This window comes from Rhipicephalus microplus, chromosome 10, assembly GCF_043290135.1.
Source record: "Rhipicephalus microplus isolate Deutch F79 chromosome 10, USDA_Rmic, whole genome shotgun sequence".
Classification (NCBI taxonomy): domain Eukaryota; kingdom Metazoa; phylum Arthropoda; class Arachnida; order Ixodida; family Ixodidae; genus Rhipicephalus; species Rhipicephalus microplus.
This window is the reverse complement of record NC_134709.1, coordinates 59,539,444-59,559,639: the sequence shown is the minus strand read 5'-3', so window position 1 is coordinate 59,559,639 and position 20,196 is coordinate 59,539,444. Positions and strand designations below refer to the sequence as shown.

Sequence of the window (20,196 nt, the reverse complement as noted above, 5' to 3'; positions counted from 1 at the left end):
ATAGGGGAAATAACTTCCTCTGCTTGGAAATGGAGTGAAAGTAGCTTTGATTCTTTACAGACACACGCGTCTCATATGCATACTTCACAATGCAACATGAAATATGGCTGTATTGTAATACGTGGCACAAGCCTGCATTGCCAATGGGCGTCAGAACATGTTATTATCATAATGACTTCATGGTTTAAAGCGAGCCACCAACTCCTAAGGCCACGTAGTGGATGCATTGCGAGTTCTAAAATGTTTCACGCGCATAATTACCGTTGTTTAAAGCATGCTACCCATTACAAATACGAAATGGTGCTATGTGCAAAAGCTGTATTGACACAAGCCAATTTCGTTTTCATAGAATAAGCGTGCACTGTTAGAATCCACAATTTAAAGTACTTGAGTAACCTCATAGAATAAATAGTTTGGCCTAAGTGTTTGAAGTGCGCACTAGGGACAGGATAATGCTATTGCATTCAAATTTTTAAGGCGAATATTAAGCATCTTTCTTTTTTTTCCGTCGTCATTGATCGCGTTTTCCTCACCTTGGCAACAAATCTGCGACTTATAGTAGCTCATCCGCTATCGAATCTGTGTGTTATAATGCTCACTCTGTATGAGGTCCACCAATATAGTTTTTTGACTTGCGTTTCGTTGCGTGTAGCGTTCACATGCCGGTCACACTATTGTTGCGTAAATCTGCACATTCATAAAACAATGTGCGTGTTTTACTAAGAAGAAAAAAAACAAGCCAATGGTTTTCACCTTTCAGTCGTTTTAGGTAAATGCTTAAGGCACCGAGTGACTTTTTTAAAAGTGAAGAGCACTTCAGGGGCCCGCACTGCTTATGCGCAGGCATGCTGCAGCCGTCGCTTAGCGCGACGTGTAAAAAACCATGTGCATAATGTAGCCATCTCTAGCATATTGATCGCGCGTTTGCGCCAAGGGGAAGAATTTTTCCTCTTGCTCTTCAAGCGGCCTGATGTTGATATTGACGCAAGGCAAACGTAGTATTCAAACTACGCGCGCTAGTTCGTGCGCCCCCCAAGAGATCAGTGGCTTAATGATCAAACAAGAAAAGGCCGTGACGGCGCGAGCCTCCTCAGCACGGCATTTTGATGAAAAAGAAGTGGTGCGCCGCTCGAGGGTTATCTCTCGGAGACTGATCCCTATTTTCCCTCATACAGTATACATTACGGTGGCGCGATTTCGCACACTTAAAACCAGGCAAAATTTATCAGACCCTGCACTGACGGCTTTTCCAGAGTACAAACACTTGTTATTTCCCTGGCGCAGTGAACTGACTAATTCAAGGATGATGGAAGTTGTCATCACGAAATTTCGTTGCCGCGTTACCTCCCTCAATTTTTACTTGCAGAGATCAGGCATATTAAATTCCCCTATGTGCATTTACTGTAATCAAGAGGAAACGATCAGTCATTTTTATTACATTGTCGCCGTTTCGATTTATTCAGGCAAAACATACTAGCACCACCTCTTCAAAGACTGGGCTTCCAACTATCACAACCTGATCTTCTTTCATTTGGAGCCTCTACACTGGGTTTCAGCCACAGGGATGTTTTATTCGCCGTTCAAGAATAGATCACTGCGACTAAACGATTTTCTTGCTAAATTGCTGTCTCACTATTTTTCTTCTTTTTTTTCTGCAAACTTCATATCGGTATTTCAAATCAAAATTAGGTTAGAAAAATAAATTGTAGGAATGACGCAATGCTAAAAGTTTAGGGCAAATTCACCTTATAATCGGCCAATCCCCTTTTTTGGGTACGAGCCATGTGCACAGGAAAACAACAACAACAACAACGACTGATCCCTTTGCTGAACGCCTCTTAGAGACGCCGCTACATTTTCTTTTACTTTTCGGGCACAAGTTCTCCCCTATAAACAGTTATTTGTACATCATTTGGATTGTACGTAACAATTTTGGTGAAGGAGCCGGGTAATGATCCCAAATCCGGTTGGACTTCGAGGAAGCAGCCCGGAACCACGAGCAGTCGAACCAACTGAGCTCATGCCAGTTCATCAGCGCTCCAGCCATCGTCTACGTGGTGAGCCGCCGGAATTTCCCCTGCCACGAGAGCCCAGAGTGCCTCCAGCTGTCTCCGATGAGAGTACCGAAATGTCGTCTCCAACCGCTGCCGCACACGCCATTTCGTATCCAGTCGCTGCCACGCACGTCGTTGTCGATGAGCCACGGACGCCGTACCCTTTTCATGGCGATCCTCATGAAGACACCGAGGATTGGCTGGAGGGTTTTGAGCGCGTCGCCAACTGCAACGGATGGACCGAAGAACGGAAGCTCCGCCGAGTTTATTTCGCATTGCAGGACAGCGCACAAACGTGGTTTGAAAACCATGAAGGTACCACTCGATCGTGGGATGATTTCCGACGGGAGCTACTGGCCACATACCCGAGTACAGACCGCAAGGAAAGAGCTGAAGCTGCCTTGCAAGCAAGAAACCAGCGCAACAATGAAAGCGTCGCAATGTATGTGGAAGACATGTGCCGGTTATTCCGCCGGTCTGATCAAAATATGAGCGAGGACATAAAACTTTGGCACCTGATGCGTGGGGTGAAGCAGGAGATTTTCGCTGGTTTGCTCCGATGTCCGCCGCGGAACGTCACTGAATTTTGCACCGAGGTGACAGCGGCTGAAAAGACTCTGCAACAGCGAGCGAGGCACTACATTCGAGATGTTGATGTCGCCTCCGTAGACGCGGTGTCAGCAGTTTTCGGGAATGGCATCGACGTATTACGAGAGCTCATTCGATCGGTTGCTCGAGAAGAGCTCCAGAAGCTAAACGGTAACCCGTCAACGGTCTCGTCATTCGCGGACGTTGTTCGGGAGGAGGTGAGACAGGCAGTCCGTGAGCAGCAGCCACAAGCCCAGCCTGTTCAAGCGTCGGTTCCGATGCAGCCCGCAGTCTCGTACGCCGAGGTACTGAGAAGCGCCCCGGTACCTCATTTCGTCGCCTCTGGACCTCCTTTCACCGCCCCTGGACCTTATTTCGCCGCAGCAAGCACGCATCTGCCGAAACCTCGATTTACGCCGTCCCCAGCCGGAACTATGATCCGAAAAGCTGATATATGGCGCACTCCTGATCGAATTCCACTTTGTTACCACTGCGGCGAAGCCGGCCATCTTTACCGGATGTGTGAATATCGCCGAGCTGGACTTCGGGGTTTTCCCGTAAACGCTGCCTGTCCACGGAATGGGGAGCGACCTTTTGAAATCGAGGAGTACTTGACAACGCGTCAAGGTGCTCACTCCTCGCCGCAGCATCAGTCTCGGTCGACAGCGCCACTGAGGTATCGGTCACCAAGTCCGCGCCCATCTTCAAACTCTCCGAGGCGACTTCCCCAAAGCCCGCTTCGGGAAAACTAGAATCGGCGACCTGGGGAGGTAAGGCCGCTGCCGACGCAAGAAAACAACCTCCAGTGCCGATTTCAAAATGTGATGATGGACACGAGACTACGTGCGGAAATGGTAACGTCGCTTCTGATTTGTCGGTAATTGTAGACGGCTACGAAACGAATGCTTTAGTAGACACAGGCGCAGACTATTCTGTCATGAGCAGGGGACTTGCCAGAACGCTGAAAAAAGTACTGACCCCTTGGATAGGACCACAAGTGCGAACCGCCGGGGGACACCTTATCGATCCGGCAGGCATGTGTACCTCTAGAGTCGGGATACGCGACTTCACCTACGTCGCCAGCTTCATTGTCCTGTCGGAGTGTTCAAGAGATGTAATTATCGGAATGGACTTTTTGCAGGCCAAAGGTGCAGTGATAAACTTGCAGGAAACGTGCGTTTCGTTCTCGACGAAACACGCCATCGCGACATTCGAGAGTGAAAAACGATTCAATGCGCTCCAGATTGCAGGTGATGATGTAACAGTACCTGCAAGATCCATCATTGTTGCCACCGTAAAAAGCAACGTGTACAACGACTATGAAGGAATGGCAGAAAGCAATACTGGGCTATTACTCGAGAAAGGGATCTGTGCAGCAAGAGGTATTGTACGACTGCGTGATGGATGTACGAGTGTCTTCCTGACATATTTCCGAAATGAGGTGCAGCACCTTGCGAAGGGAACTGTTGTTGGTCACTTGCACGACTACGTTCCGATTACAGATTTGAATTCTTCCGAGACTGCACCACTGCACCCTGACGGTATAGACTCCATACTCGCATCTATCCACATCGAAGCAACCCTATCACCGAACCAGAAACAAAAACTCGAGAGCCTTATACGGGAGTACGCCTCATGTTTTTCCACGTCATCGAAAGTGCAAAGAACATCTATAATCAAACACCGCATCATAATCGATAAATCTGTTAGACCTATTTGCCAGCACCCGTACCGAGTGTCACCAAAAGAGAGAGAAGTCATCAGAGGCCAAGTTGAAGAAATGCTCAGGGACGACGTAATTCAACCGTCGGCCAGCCCATGGGCCTCACCTGTAGTACTGGTAAAGAAATAGGACCAGACCTTGCGCTTCTGCATTGACTACCAAAAATTGAACGTCGTCACAATGCGGGATGTCTACCCCCTTCCAGGGATCGAGGACACTTTTGACAGACTACGAGACGCGCAATTCTTCTCCTCTCTAGACCTCAAGAGCGGATACTGGCAGATAGAGGTGGACGAACGAGATCGCGAGAAAACTGCTTTCGTGACCCCAGTTGGGTTATACGAGTTCAAGGTACTCCCATTTGGCCTGTGTTCCGCACCCGCCACATTTCAGCGGATGATGGATACTGTGCTGTCCAGGTTAAAATGGCAGTCCTGCCTTGTTTATCTCGATGACGTCGTGATCTTTTCGGCCACCTTTGATCAGCATGTGGAACGACTACGGACTTTGCTCGAGGCGATTAATTCAGCAGGGCTGACGATAAAACCCCAAAAGTGCCATTTTGGTTTTCATGAACTGCTTTTCCTCGGTCATGTGGTTAGCTCTGAAGGCATTCGACCTGACCCTGAAAAGAAAGCAGCTGTAGAAAAGTTTCCTAGACCGACAAATAAAAAGGCTGTGAGACGATTCTTAGGACTTTGTGCCTATTACCGAAGATTCATCAAAGATTTTTCGAAGATTGCGCAGCCACGAACCCGACTGACGAAAGAAGACACGCCGTTCACCAGGACAAGCGAGCAAGAAGAGGCATTCAATGAGCTACGACAGCGACTCCTACACCACCCCGTCCTGGCACATTTCCACGAAGAAGCCGAAACAGAGATTCACACGGACGCAAGCAATTTGGGACTAGGCGCCGTCCTTGTGCAGCTGCAAAACGGAGAGAAAAGAGTGGTCGCATACGCTAGTCGAACTCTTTCGAGAGCTGAAATAAATTATTCGGCGAAGGAAAAAGAATGTCTGGCGGTAATATGGGCCATACAGAAATTCCGACCGTACTTATATGGTAGACCATTTCGAGCAGTGAGCGACCATCACTCGTTGTGCTGGCTCGCAGGCCTTAAGGACCCTTCTGGGCGACTTGCTAGATGAAGCCCCAGGTTGCAAGAATACGACATAACAGTCTTATACAAGTCGGGTCCCAAGCACAGCGATGCTGATTGCCTGTCACGCGCACCAATGGAATCTTCACCTGTGGAAGATGGAGACGACTTTCCGTTTCTTGGGGCCGTCAGCACCGCAGACATGACTGAATATCAGCGATCTGACGCGGAGTTGCTTAAACTGATCAAGCATCTGGAAGGGCAACCCGTGCGTGTTCCTCGAGTTTTCGTCCGGGGATTGTCCTCGTACCTCATGAGAAATAACGTTTTATACAAGAAAAACTTCGAGCACAGCAAGGAGAAATTCCTACGCGTTGTTTTTTCGGCCTTGCGACCCGAAATCCTGGAAGCCTGCCACGATGACCCAGCCGCCGGACACCTCGGAGTGAGTAGAAAATTGGCTCACATCCGCACCAAGTACTACTGGCCAAAGTTACTGGATGCTGTACAGCATTATGTACGAACATGTAGAGATTGCCAGAGACGCAAAACGCCTCCATTGAAACCTGCAGGATTTCTCCAACCAATCGAACCACCTGAGTCTCTGTTTGAACAAGTAGGAATGGATCTACTTAGTCCAATTCCTACGTCATCAATGGGCAACCGATGGATAGTAGTGGCGACAGACTACTTAACCCGGTATGCCGAGACAGCCTCTCTCACCAGGGGCACGGCTATAGAAGTCGCTGAATTTTTCGTCACTAACATTGTACTACGGCATGGTGCCCCAAAGGTGGTTATCACGGATCGAAGAACTGCATTCACAGCCAATCTGACGCAGTCCATTATGAAACTTACCCACACAAGTCATAGGAAAACAACGGCTTACCACCCCCAAACAAATGGGCTAACCGAGCGACTCAACAGAACTCTAACCGATATGTTGTCCATTTACGTTGACTTGGAGCACCGTACGTGAAACAAGATACTACCGTACGCCACTTTCGCTTACAATACTGCTGTGCAGGAGACTACTAAAGTGACGCCATTCCAGCTAGTCTATGGTCGAGTAGTTACCACACCATTAGATGCAATGCTGCCTGTAGGCGACAATACAGAGCACAAGCCTGACATCAGCGAATTTATTCAGCGAGCCGAAGAAGCACGGCAGTTGGCGCGACATCACATAAAACAACAACAACGCGTGGATGCAAACCGTTGCAACCTTCGTAGGAGAGGAGTCCACTACGCACCAGGCGACCTAGTTTGGATTTGGACTCCCGTGCGGACGCCTGGCCTTTCCGAAAAGCTCATGCGCCGCTATTTCGGCCCTTACCGAGTCATTCGTCGCGTCAGCTCCTTGAACTACGAGGTGTCACCGGAAGGACAAGTGAGCTCATCAAGATGCCGAAGGAGCACAGAAATCGTGCATGTAGTCAGAATGAAGCCATACTATGACAGGCAATGAACATCGAGCTATACACACCCGATTATGAGGAATACCTATTTCTCCAATGGAAACCACGCATTCAGACCGTTTCACCAACACTGCTTTTACGCATCGGGACGATGCGTTTTTGGAGGAGGGATAATGGCGCAAGGCAAACGCAGTATTCAAACTACGCGCGCTGGTTCGTGCGCCCCCCAAGAGATCAGCGGCTTGATGATCAAACAAGAAAAGGCCGTGACGGCGCGAGCCTCCTCAGCACGGCATTTTGATGAAAAAGAAGTGGTGCGCCGCTCGAGGGTTTTCTCTCGGAGACTGATCCCTTTTGCTGATCGCCTGTTAGAGACGCCGCTACATTTTCTTTTACTTTTCGGGCACAAGTTCGCCCCAATAAACAGTTATTCGTACATCATTTGGATTGTACGTAACAATATTAAGTGTGGGAGAACTGTAGGGACCCGGGTTGTCGTAGGTTGCTGTCATATGGCGTAACGCAGGAGAATCCACGTAAAAAATAGGAAAAAAAATTGGCCCAAATCCGCATGTTACATTGTAAATGTCGTCGAAAGACGATAGTCTTGCGTCTGGAGAGAGTGAACAAAACGTTTATTTAATGTTCTGCGCAAGAAAATCGGTGAATGGTATTCTGAAGGCGCTGTGTTAGAGTGCCTCAAGCGTGTAACGGAGGCGAACATGCGCATCTAGGCACGTTAGACACGAGCGCCCTCTGGCAGTTATCTTCGAAAACGAAGGCATGCGTGACTGCGCAGAAAGATGCGCGCCAGTCACGGAGGTGATAAGGCGTAGAATGCAAAGCGACGGGCAGGTGCCACCACCATGCCTTCGTAGTAAAGCGTTGGAAACACCTTGTTGAGCATCGCGTTGCACTGTCAGCGCAGCACGTTAAACGCTACAATCATTAGAATTACTTGTGTGTGCCTCTTCTAGTATGAAAGCAGGCATACAAAACATAGACATGTTGTTATGGCGCTTCAGATATGCGCAACATTTGCTTTTTTTATTGACAATCGCACAACTATGAACGCTAAACCTTGATCAATATTGGTGAGGGCTGAGGATGGGGTTGGCCGTTTAGTGCCGTTTGAGGTATCGTTAAGGCGGACAAACAGACAAATGCGCAGACAGACCAAAATTTTTCCGTCGAAGGTCCCCAAGAAAGACTATCGTCTTTAAAAATAATAGAAAGCAAGCGAGGAATGGTAAGAGGATAGTGCCTGGAATATAGTAAGAAAGCAATCGAGGAATGGTAAGAGCATAGTGCTTGGAATATAGTAAGAGATAGAAAAGACTTAGAAAGGTATATTTATAGACAGACATGAAAAAAAGTCGACAAAACAAGAAAAAAAGTGTAAGAAAGAAGGAGAGAAAAAGGAAGCCGAAGAGAAACAAAGAAGGCTGCCAAGCACCGCACTTACCTCAGGCTTGGCACCACAAGGGCAAAGCTACCCTGACAATGCGTTGGCCCTGATTTCGTTGACCGATCGGGATAGGGTCACTTAGCGACCGACTGTGTTGCTTTCTCGCTATATCGGGCGGCCACTCGAGGCGCATTGTTGAAATTCACCATTAGCACCGCTTGGAACCACGGTTTTGCAGGTCCTAATTTTGGTCATCTTTTTCGTCGGCTACTTGAACTTCCTCTCGAAGAGTGCGGACGAGGAGGGCTTCTTCGGCGTGCCGGTGAATGCGAGCTCCGTGTTGACCTGTGGCTCCTGGTCCTTCAAGTCCAGCCCGTTCGCATCGCACAGCAAAGCGGCGTCGCGTCCCACGTTTCTCGGAGACGCGGCCAAGGGGGCGTCCACAACCAAGCAGCAATCTCAGGTCAAGCCAGGCAGTACTATGTAAGTTTACTTTAACCCTTCATTCATCTGTATCACGTATCGCACATAGAGAATTCTTCTAGAATGTTAATGGGAGGTAAAAACTGAAAAATATGCGCTTACCATCCGCAAGACATCCTCCTCTCCAACGTCAATTTTCTAGTGCACCATACAATATTTCTGAATTCTCCGTATGTTTCCGTTTCATTATTTTATGGCTGGTGCTGACTGAATTCAGGAATGTCTTCTGGCGCTTCCTCCAAATTTTTTTTTTCTTTTTCCTCCATGCGAACTGTCTACCTCGCTCACTTGTTCATTTCGGCAGAGGGCATTTAGTTACTCGAATACGCGACAAGCCGTGACGCCATCATGCTCCCAACGTCATCGGTGCTCCCGTCTCGCACCATAGCCGCACAGCAAATTCTCAGAATTGAAGTCGGTGAAATGTCCGTAGCCACTTAAGGTTTGATCAAACTTGACATGCCCGTCCTTCAACATCAGCGTGTTCGAGATACTTGCAAATGACGTTGGGCAGTGGTCTCAAATATGCGGCTCGACAACATTCTACAACGGCCTTCATCCCACACATGACTGACTCCGCCTCACCTTTTCTTTTTTTTTGCTTTTCGACAAGTATGCCTATGAGCTGCAGAGACATGATTGGTTTCAAGCATTCTTTTCGTGACGCAACTCATGACGTCACTACGTGCCGGAACATTACCGCGAAACAAAAACTACTATTAGCCCCAAGAACGAACACTGGCGTCGCTGCGGTCGCGGCGATGTGACGTCACGGCACGGATTCGCCTGCTCCGCCGGCGCCTGTCGCCTCTTTCTGCGCCTTCCGTGTACACGCTCTTTGGCGATACGTTGGTGATTATTCCTCAGTTTCGTTACGCAAATTTCTCAACATACAAGGTGCAAGGTTTCACAACTAGTGAAAGCTTTTAAAGTTGCTAGAAGTTTACCTAATTTAGCTTACGATTGGCAGATTCTGTCCAAACGGAATATTTATTGGGAACATGGTGACGCAATAGAAGACGTTCATTGTTTTCATCGCGTACAGCACAGAATGGGTGCTAGGAAAATATGCCAAGTGGTACTAACGTTATTATAAGTAGGCATAGACTTCTCGCCGAACACAACTTCCTCCAATATTACTATACTATATATTTATTTATTTATTTATTGTACCCTCAGGGCGCGGGTTCAAATCCCGGCTGCGGCGGCTGCATTTCGGATGGAGGCGGAAATGTCGTAGGCCCGTGTGCTCAGATTTGGGTGCACGTTAAAGAACCCCAGGTGCTCAAAATTTCCGGAGCCCTCCACTACGGCGTCTCTCATAATCATATGGTGGTTTTGGGACGTTAAACCCCACAAATCAATCAATCAACCCTCAGGGCATACAGCATTATAAAGGGGAGTGGGTTTAGAAAACAAAAAATACAATTGAAACGTGAAAAAGATATCACATTCAGTACATGCGTACAACACTCGAGAACAACGTGTAAATGACAACGCTTACACAATATCTACAGGAAGCACCGCGACAAATCAAACAAAGAATCAAAAAAATCAAACAAGGAAGCACCGCGACAAAAAAAATACCGTAATACCGATCTAACACACAAAGAAACTACTATACTACTATACTATACTATACTATACTATACTATACTATACCACGTTATAACATACTACACCGTTTTAATATACGGTACTGCACTATAGTATAATATACCATATACTGGGGAGTAAAAGCACGCGCCCCAGTGGTCTAGTGCTTATAGGGCTCTACTGCTGACTCGAAGGTCGCAGGATCGATTTCCGCCCAAAGCAGCCGCGTTTTCGATGGAGGTGAAAATGTTTGAGGCCCGTGTACTTGAATTTAGGTGCACGTCAAAGATCCTCAGGTAGACAGAATTTCCTGAACCCTCCAATATGGTATCCCTAGTAAACATACCGTGGTCATCATCATCATCTTTATCATCATCATCACCACCAGCCTGACTACGTCCACTGCCGGACAAAGGCCTCTCCCATGTTCCGCCAGTCAACTCGGTCCTGTGCTTCCTGCGGCCATTTGACACCCGAAAACATCTTAATCTCACATGCCCATCTAACCTTCTGGCTCCCCCTAATCCACTTGCCATCTCTGGCAATTATTTAGTTACCCTTCAAGGGGCCCTGAAAGATTTTTTTGAGTAATCATGGAAGTAATTTACTGGGAGAGCTTATTGCCTGTCAAATTCAACGCTGCGAAAATTTTAGGAATCAGTCCAGTATACGACTGGAGTCACAAAGATTTCTCATGCGTTGCAATCGCACTCTCTCTTCTCTCCTCACGATGAAAGCGTTGGAAGCTAAACAGGAAGAAATGGGAGGGGCAAACAAAAAACGTCACGCATGCCTCGTGACCTTGAGCCCTTTTTTTTTCTTCAAATACGTGGCTTTCACAGTTGCGCGCGCACGCGTGGACAAGTGACGGCATCCCGCGGTGATCTCTGTAACAACCGAGCACGCCATGTTCAAATCAGCCAATGGCTGATAGATGGGCAATCTACGTGTGATTTTTGAGCATCTTCCGTCATTCGTAGAGAGAAGAGAACACAATTTTCAGCTGACTTTCATAATTTATTGTGATATCCAGGCCACGTGCTGCGCTTTAACATATGACTCGCGTGTTCTCGGGAGCCTCTACTACCAATCGGCAGCGTTTTTTGACCATGCTCAAAAAGTGTTGCAGAGCCCTTTTAATGGCCAGCGGTTATCCTGTCTACACGCTGCATGCCCGGGCCATGTCCATTTCCTCTTCTTGATTTTAACTATGATATCCTTAACCCCAGTTTGTTCCCTGATCCGCTCAGCCCTTTTCTTGTCTCTTAAGGCTACACCTACCATTTTCCTTTCCAATGCTCGCTGCTTCGTTTTAAATTTAGGCTGAACCCTCTTTGTAAGTCTCCATGCTTCTGCTCCGTAGCTAAGTACCGGCAAGATGCAGCTGTTATATACCTTTCTCTTGAAGGATAGTGGCAATCTACCTGTCATAATTTGAGAGTGCTTGCCAAATGTACTGTAACCCATTCTTAGTCTTCTAGTTACTTCAATCTCGTGGTTCGGCTCCGCTGTTATTACCTGTCCCAAATAGACCTGGCCTTTTACAACTTCAAGAGCACTATTACCTATCTCGAAGCCATATCATTGTATTAGGACGTTAAACCCCAACAGTTGTCATAAACGATATAGGCGAAACAACAATTCGCCCTTTCACACTGCATCTTCAGAGTCGCACGTTTCCCCACACTTGCGCGCAGGAGCGTGGTCCCGGTTCTGGCGACGGAGCACTGGCGACCGAGTGTACTAATAGCCGCCACGCCCGAAATGGTCTCGGACACCGAAGCCGTTCCCCTTGAAGTGGTGCCGAACACCAAACTGCGGCGCCACTCGTACGTCTTCGCGGCTTCCTTGACGCAGGCCGAGTACTCCGATTCACAGAAGCAGGGCTCCAAGGCCACCGTCGCAGACGGTAGCGACGGAGGCGCTGGTGCTTGCCCGGCTGGTACCTTTGACGCCATCCACGGCGCCGAGCTAGCGGCATTCTACCGCTCTTGCGGCAAGAGGCCCAGTTGGGAGCCTTCGATGGTCGCTCGCAGCTGTTCCCGGATATCGATCTTCGACGACCACAAGCACCTAGCTCCTTCCGCGGCACCGACTATCGAACCGGCCTCCGCCGAAGACCAGTGCGAGAACACCAGCAGCAACAAAGCTGAGAACGCAAAGACTGTCGAGGCAGTGGGGAGCATGGAGGCCATGGTGGCTTCCATCCTGGCACCGGAACCAGCCACCCTTATTATCCCTGCCAGCCCTGCTTCACCTACTAGCCTTGCCTCGCCTGCCAGCTCTGCCAGCTCTGTGAGCCCTGCCTCGCCTGCCAGCTCTGTGAGCCCTGCCTCGCCTGGCAACTCGAATTGTGGCGTCACACCGTCGGTGACGCCTTTCTTCTTTCGGTCTCGCGAGGTTCTTAGACACAAGGGCGAGACAAAAAGACAGCATGTGAAGGCATCCTCGGCGCGCAACGTACGCACTCTAAACTTCGCCGCACCAAAGGTTGCCCACAAGGACGAGGCGGTTCAAGCCAGCACTCCGTAACCTTCTCAGATCTGAAGGTTGTGTACATGGATGAAACTGTTAGAGTCCCCGCGCATCACCGTATAGAAAATTACGAATGTAAAAAGTTAGTTTTTTCTTCGAAATAAATATTCCTATTAAACGCGAAAGACAACGCCTCATCGAAACAGAAAAAGGCAGCCATCTTTACAAGCTTCGTCTCGGTAAAAGTAATTTTCTTTCTGCTAGATGCTGTGGCGTGCGTGTAAAACGGCATAAAGACTGAGTGCGTTGAAGCTGCATGGGGAGATTCGCGCGAACCTAGCATACTCAAAATGCACTTCACATACTTTTTATTGTCTGTAACAATACAACAGTGCGTAGCAAATCAATCCTCATTTTCACTAAATATGGCTGAAAGAGCGTGTCTAAACAGCTCCTGCTTCGCTCCGCGTGTGTTATGACTTTGCAATTTGAATCGCTTTCGATTAAGTTTGAGGATTGAAAAAAAGTTTCCCTGCTCTGTGCTATGGGAGCGAGGAAGTTAACTGCTTCCTGATGTAACTCATTCCTAATTGTTCAACGTTCGGTCTCCGAAATTAAAAGATCAAGAAGTGACACTTATCTTAGGCCTACTTCAAGAAGTCCCTCGAAAGTTAAATTCTTCTGGGATCTTTGCATTTGAACATTTATTCCTCAGGGTCTCGAAAACGGCATATAGTGTCTTCCATATAGATCTCGTAAAGGAAGAACACAAGCCTGAAACATTCACATTTCGTTCGTAGCTGCTCAAGGAAACAATGTGTTGGTAAAAAGCTATTTTGTGTCTTTTATTTAAATTTAGTGAGTGAATAACTAAGGCTTCAAGTCCGGATGTTTTGTTCGTATGGGCTGTTCTGAGCAATGTGCTAGTTGTGTTTAGTTGAACTCACTTTGATATTGTAAAAACTTTTTTGATGAAAGCATTCTTTTTGGGTAGTGATCAACTGTGCTACAACAAAGAAAATGAGCTTGTGCACATTGTTTTTTGCTAATCTTTAGCGTTAAAAAATCGAAGTTGACCCTTATACTTGACTTGGATATGTAGTAGTATCACTTGCACCTCGTCGTTCTGCCCGTGAGTACTCCTTGGATTAACCTAGGGTCTCGTCGCTCTGCTGAAGCTGATCTTGGGGGCCACACAAAACAAAGTCCGTGGTTGAGATTCAATCCGCCAGGTGCCTCAACATTCCCGAATGCTCGCCTAAAAATGTCTGCCCTTTCAATGAACTAATCCAAGTAGGCGTCTTTATTCTAATCGTTGAATGACCCTTGTCTACGAAATACTACACTCAAAATGAATCATAACCACAAATTTTGTGGTTTTATAACTGAAGACGTTTTTTGCACAATATGTTAACCAGGAGTACATGCTCGACCAGAAGTTGTAGAAGAGCCAGGGTACGGGCCATTTGGTTGTTCATAGTGTAAACATTTTGCCAGCTATAATGAAAGAAAATTCACGAAAACAGAATGAAAAGTAGAACAGAATTGCGAACTGACAACTGTTTATTCTTACAGCATCACGACACATTATATGCACACAAAGAAAGGGGGTAAAAAACAACACAAAGCACCACACCCATGCGTAATAACTACATCACGGAAAAAACTATCCTCGATGATTCTGTAAAAATAAGCAGTCATCAGTCCGTTCTTCTGTTGTCCCGTTTTATTCTTTTTTCTTTTATTTTCTTCCACTGTAGAACACAAAAAGTTTACACTGGATCGGAAGTGCTTTCAAAAGAAAGAAGAGTCACTAGTTGCTCGCGTTACCAAAAATTTACAGTTTTTTCACTCATACACGCCCTCGGATTTCGTGAGTAGAAGCGGATAGAGCCAGCTTTAGAGCTACATTTGCGCGAGTGTCAGGGTGGTATCACTGTGGCTTGGCCTCCTTGAACTCAAAAGTTACCGTTAAGTTATAACGTCGTAAATATAACGGACAACTGCGCAACGGCCTGTTTATAGATGTCCTCTGTCGCAACCAGGCCGGGCTGCTTTAATTGGAGACTAAAGGGCAAAGCGATTTTTTTTCGTATAAGTGCATTTTTCTTTCACGGTACCAAACACCACGCTTGCGGTGAGGAGAAACTTTGTAAGCGAGAAAACCCGCGAGAAGGAAGTGTGGGCAGGGACACAACCTTGAAGTTTTCGCGCCATTCGTCGTGTCGTCATCTGTTTTGACGGTGCCCACTGAGGCCTACGCAGTTTCTGATCGGTATAAGCGAAGTAAAGTGTCTTTATGTGGAAGCCCTAAACCCAAAGGGACACTAAAGTCGAACATTAGGTCGACGTTGCTCTCTGAAACAGTGGTGCAGAAACCTGGCAGCGGTACTTTTGTGCCAATAGAGTGTTCATTTTGAAATACAAATTACGTTTTAGTGGTCCTCATTCAGTTAGCACGCCTCGAATCCTCCGACCTGAAAATGGCCGCCTCACGTCACTGCTGCCGTGCACAACGTTGCGCAACTTCACTGCATGGCCGCCGACACTAGTAGCTGCAGAGAGAAAGTAGCGGTAGCCACAGCAGCAACAACGGCATTAAACGATTGCCCGTCATGACCTCCGATATGACAGGCGTGCTTTGTTCAGCTGGGTCCCGCTGGATGGCACGGCCTACCCAGTGTAACGAGGCGAAAATTGAACTTTTCATTTACTCACGTCGTTCTCCATATTAACGTTCTGCACTTCTTTTTTCCATGAATCAAACTGGTGCGGACAAGCAGCATTTCAATACGTCTCTTGATGCACGAAAGGTTCTTTAGTTTGTGCAGCTAGTTCGATTTCTACTGAATAATTGTAAGTGGCAAGTCTGACGTCATCGGGATGATTTTGAAAATGTTCTAGTCGTCGCGAATGTGTTAGAGTGCACTTACCTGAATTTCTTGGGGACAGCTATTGGTAATAAGGTCGTTTTAAACATTGTAGTACACTGAACATTAAGTGACATAAATAGTTGTTTTCTTCTTGTGTTCCTTTAACATACCAAGTTTCAATGACTTATTAGGAGCCGATGACGCCAATTTACGTTATAGTGTACATTTTTCTATCCGTGACAATTCACGTTGAGTTTTTGGCGTAAAATAATAAAATAAAACTTTGACTAGGTTTTTTCTCTAGTATAAAGCTATGCTGATGAAGAAACTACATTAGAGTTGTCATAAGTCTAAAACGAATCATTCTTTGTTTTTGGTATCTCTTTAAGGGCATTACCATATTAAAATTGAGTGGAGCCACGACGCAGACAAACAAAATAAAAGGTGAGATGGTTAGGCTGTGTCTCAATAAATTTAATAACAGTCAGGAGGTGGCCCAGCCTTTATTTCTGCTTGTGGTTTGAGCGCGTCATAACGACGCCCGAAACGGCCACAGCTGTGGCATGAGAGCGCCACGGAGCGTATCTTGTACCTCTTGCTGCTGGCTTTATTTACGACATCAAAACAATAGCTATGCGAGGTCTATATGGGCTCAGGTTTATTACTTCTACTGCATCGCGAGAACGGCTCCAAAACGTTTAAATTAGCAGAAAGAGGAAGCCTATCCAAGATGAAACATAAAACTCGACTGCGCGAGACAGACTTTTTAAACGTCATTTAAAGGATTTTTTTTATTTCTCTCGTCATTTACACGGACGAGTGAAAGAGAATAAAAATGAATAATTCAATTGATGTTTAAGCGATCCTGCAAGGTGGATGAACTGTTAATAAAGGTAAATTGACGACGAGCCATTTGTATGGCAAAGTCACAAGTATAAATTCATACAAATTTATCAGAAAGAAAGCCTTATAGTTGACGAAAAAATTTCTTTTTGTGTAGGGATTGAACTCTGGACCAACAAGTTTCCGGATCAGTCGCTATATGAGGCTTAGAAATTTGTATAGATTTTTGTGGCTTATTGCTACAAACGTGGCTGCAAATTTGCCCTTCTTATTTATGAGAAATAGCACTCATTGCTTTAAAAAACGCAAGAAGAAATAAGCTGGAGGAGACTCCAAATAAACTTCTTCCCTAGTATCCGATAGTTCTCTTCGATATGTTCGTGACAAAACGTTCTCCCGAAGCCACAGTGGGTGATGTAATGAAGATACCGCAAGTCATGTGCTCCGGGCGTGTAATAAAGACGCCCCAACAATCAGAACTATGCCATATCCTGGTTTCACACGTCCGAGAGACACTGCTGCGCAGACGAGACCCGCGAACTGATTGCAAGATCCTATATAGGCACATCATTGAGGTCCCGTTAGTGGGCTTGGACTGCTGGTCATCTAGCAGATTCCTGCAACCCGGTTCTAGTTCTTGGGCCAAATAAAAGTTTCCTCACTGTCTTCCCACAACCAGCTACGGCAAGCAAACTCGGCGTGAAGTCATTCCATCTACGCCTTCACGGCAGTCTCGACCCAACAAAAAGCGCACAGACGTGCCCAGGGTCCTCCGTAAGCTTCCGCACAGCGTTCTCCCGCTTCTCGTCCCTGACAAAAACTTCGAAAACGCTCGAGCTCCGCGATCAAGAGTACAGCGCAATAGCGTAATTGGGCCCCACGCGCACCGGCTTTTTAAGTGCTAACCTGCCTTCGGTTCTCGGTGCATACCGCAACTGGGCCACTAAGAAATGCGCGTTAACATCGGTCGTTTCAAACTATCCTATAATATGTCTACGGGAAGTACCGTTGTCAACTTCCCGCTGCACCAGAATTCTGCTTCGTGAGACTCAGCGAAGGGTTCACTACGCATTCAAAAGACAACAGGTGAACCTATACACAGCTGCTCTCTTTTTGGTGCTTTTGAAGCAGGTGGAATGCGCCCGAGCAGATAATTAAATTTTCACATAAAGCGAAAGCTGACTGGCAAGCCGTCGTAGAAGTCTGGCCGTGTCAAGAAGCGAAATCTTCATGAGTGTTTGAAATACCCAGACGACCTCGCTCTACAAATACCTAAAAATTAAGAAAACGTGCATAGACCCCGTGCACGGCGTTACTTCGTCTTTTCCAACTTCAGCTTATATAGATTATATTGAAGAGCCATTGGCTCTATATGCCACGGACCGAATTATGAGTTATGGGAAATAAAACATTGTATATACCGTACACACGCGTGTACATGCGTGAGTGGGCCGGTGATTTAGCTCGGTGGTGCTTTACCCATTCATGAATATTCAATTCGTGAGGGTGCATCATTTTTTTATTGGAAAGGTGGAGGACATTACGAAAGGTTTTGACTATTGGAGGAAAGTGGCTATATTTATTGGGGGCAGAGTCTGGTCTTTAAGCTCCCCCCCCCCCCCCTGCTACGGGCCTGATCATGTAGTGACTTGCACATCGACAACGACGCCGCCTGAACTGTACCCTCTGGCCCTACGAAACATCGGTGCTCAAGTTTGGGCACAAATGCCACTTTTACCGATATGAACTGCGCGCCACATTGCGATGATGTGCATAAATAGACTGTCATAGTTTAGTGGCATAGCGTTTACGTTGCTTACGTGCCCAGCTGGGACGGTTGCACCACCTATCGGATAGTTAATAAGGTAAAGACAATGTAAGGGAAAAGAAAACGAGAATGCTTGCCTAAGGCACCACGCGAAGCTTTGTTAGAAGTTCATTTTACTAATAATAAAAGCGAATAAATACGAACCACGCACCAAACGCGAAAAAAAAATTATGTTGCCGATTTGTTTACATCGATCTTGTAGCTAGGCCTAGATGCGCTCGAAATGGGAAGCTATCTCAAAACGTACGCCAACTTATACGTACCACTTGGTCATCGGAGCTAACTGAAGGCAAGCGAATCCATTTTAAACAGTCGTTTGCTGCAAACAAGGTGATTCTTTCAACAACTACGCCAAGATCAATTCGAAGCGAGTGCCCAAGAGTGCCGCCATGTTTATGTACACTACGTTCACTTACGGTAACCACGGTAACCTTAAATCTGAAAAATACCGTGCGTACAGTAAGTGGTACAGGTAACGTACGTATCTGCGCATGCGCACTTCAATTCCGGTATAACGGTGCGCCTGGTATCCCGGTAAGCCCAGCATACTATAACTGTCTAATAAGCAGCCGTTTTCGCCCTATAGGGAAGTGAAACCGGGCATGTATACGAAGAAAACTTATGCGGCATGCCTTGGTTCGATTCCGTCTTCAGGTGGTCATGTTAGGTACGAACTGCGTTATGGTCTCGGCTTGCCGACGTTTAATGTCACGGTCAGTCATGTGACCGGGGTCCATCGTAAATGGGCATGCGCTACAATTGGGTGAATTCCACTACTCGTGAACGGTCTATTGAAAATAAGGCAAGAGTTAGTTCAACGAATAGTAGAAAACGTTAGTATAACTGAAACACCCTTCCCTACATATTGCCACGTTCCATTTCCCAAGCTTTTGTTATCGTCCCAAAACACCACACGATTCTCAGCGCAAACCGCGCCTGCAGTTTTCGAGAGGGTTCCGGACTGTAGTAGATCATTTCGATAAGATCACGCCCACTGTGCGAATGGTACAGATTGTTCTGGAACGTACGCTGCCGCCAGCGCTAGCGCTAGAACATTCGACGGCGGGAGTATAAATGCCGACGCGCTTCGCCGCTTGTCAGTTGTTGATCGAAGGCCGACGCTCCGTTCGCCGCTATCACTCCGAGACTACTATCTGTGTGAGACTGCTGCTGTAATTGGACTTTCCGTTTACCGGGCACAGGTTCGCCCAAATAAACAGTTAAATCCCAACACGAAGTCTCCTGTCTTCGGCCACGTCACGACCCCGTGACATCTGGTGGAGGTGCTGCTTCGTTCATGTACCGCACGCCCCCGTCAAGCCGTGAACCCAGCCCACGTCGCGGAGAAGGCACCGACGCCAACCAGGAGCAGCGAACAAGCCGCCGACAGCAAGGGCTACCACCGGAGTACGGGATTCTAGAAGACAAGGCGCGGAAGACCAAGGCCATGACCACGACTGCAGCGACAATGACAACGGCCGCATCCCTGCCCACGATGGTCATGCATCAACCCAGGGAACCACCAATTTTCCATGGGTCATCGTTCGAAGACCCGGAGTCCTGGTTAGAAACATACGACCATGTGGCCGCCCTCAACCACTGGGACAACGAAGAAAAGCTCCGGCGTGTGTACTTCTACCTGGAAGACACCGCAAGGACCTGGCTAGAGAATCGTGAGTCCACGCTTCGAACGTGGGATGTCTTCTGCGGCGCATTTCTGCAAACGTTCGCGAGCGTCGCTCGCAAAGAAAGGGCCGCTGCTCAATTAGAGACCCGGGTTCAGCTACCGAATGAGAAGGTTGGA

At 47.2% G+C, this 20,196-nt stretch overlaps 1 protein-coding gene across 1 annotated transcript; it reads left to right on the top strand.

The window, feature by feature from the left end:
• The first annotated feature begins 2,542 nt into the window (after positions 1 to 2,542).
• LOC142774265 (uncharacterized) lies at positions 2,543 to 12,955 on the top strand. The gene is made up of 3 exons (XM_075874656.1): positions 2,543 to 2,719; positions 8,533 to 8,777; positions 12,071 to 12,955. Exons 1-3 carry the CDS (start codon positions 2,543 to 2,545, stop codon positions 12,903 to 12,905), a joined length of 1,257 nt encoding a protein of 418 aa, XP_075730771.1. The 3' UTR covers positions 12,906 to 12,955.
• Positions 12,956 to 20,196: the final 7,241 nt, after the last annotated feature.

Bases quoted from the DNA above. Each gene is read 5' to 3' on its own strand.
- LOC142774265 (XM_075874656.1), top strand. From the start codon at position 2,543: ATGAGCGAGGACATAAAACTTTGGCACCTGATGCGTGGGGTGAAGCAG. The intron at 2,720-8,532 runs GTAGACGCGGTG...ACGGTTTTGCAG, and splicing joins GAGATGTTGATGTCGCCTCC to GTCCTAATTTTGGTCATCTT. The intron at 8,778-12,070 runs GTAAGTTTACTT...ACTTGCGCGCAG, and splicing joins GTCAAGCCAGGCAGTACTAT to GAGCGTGGTCCCGGTTCTGG.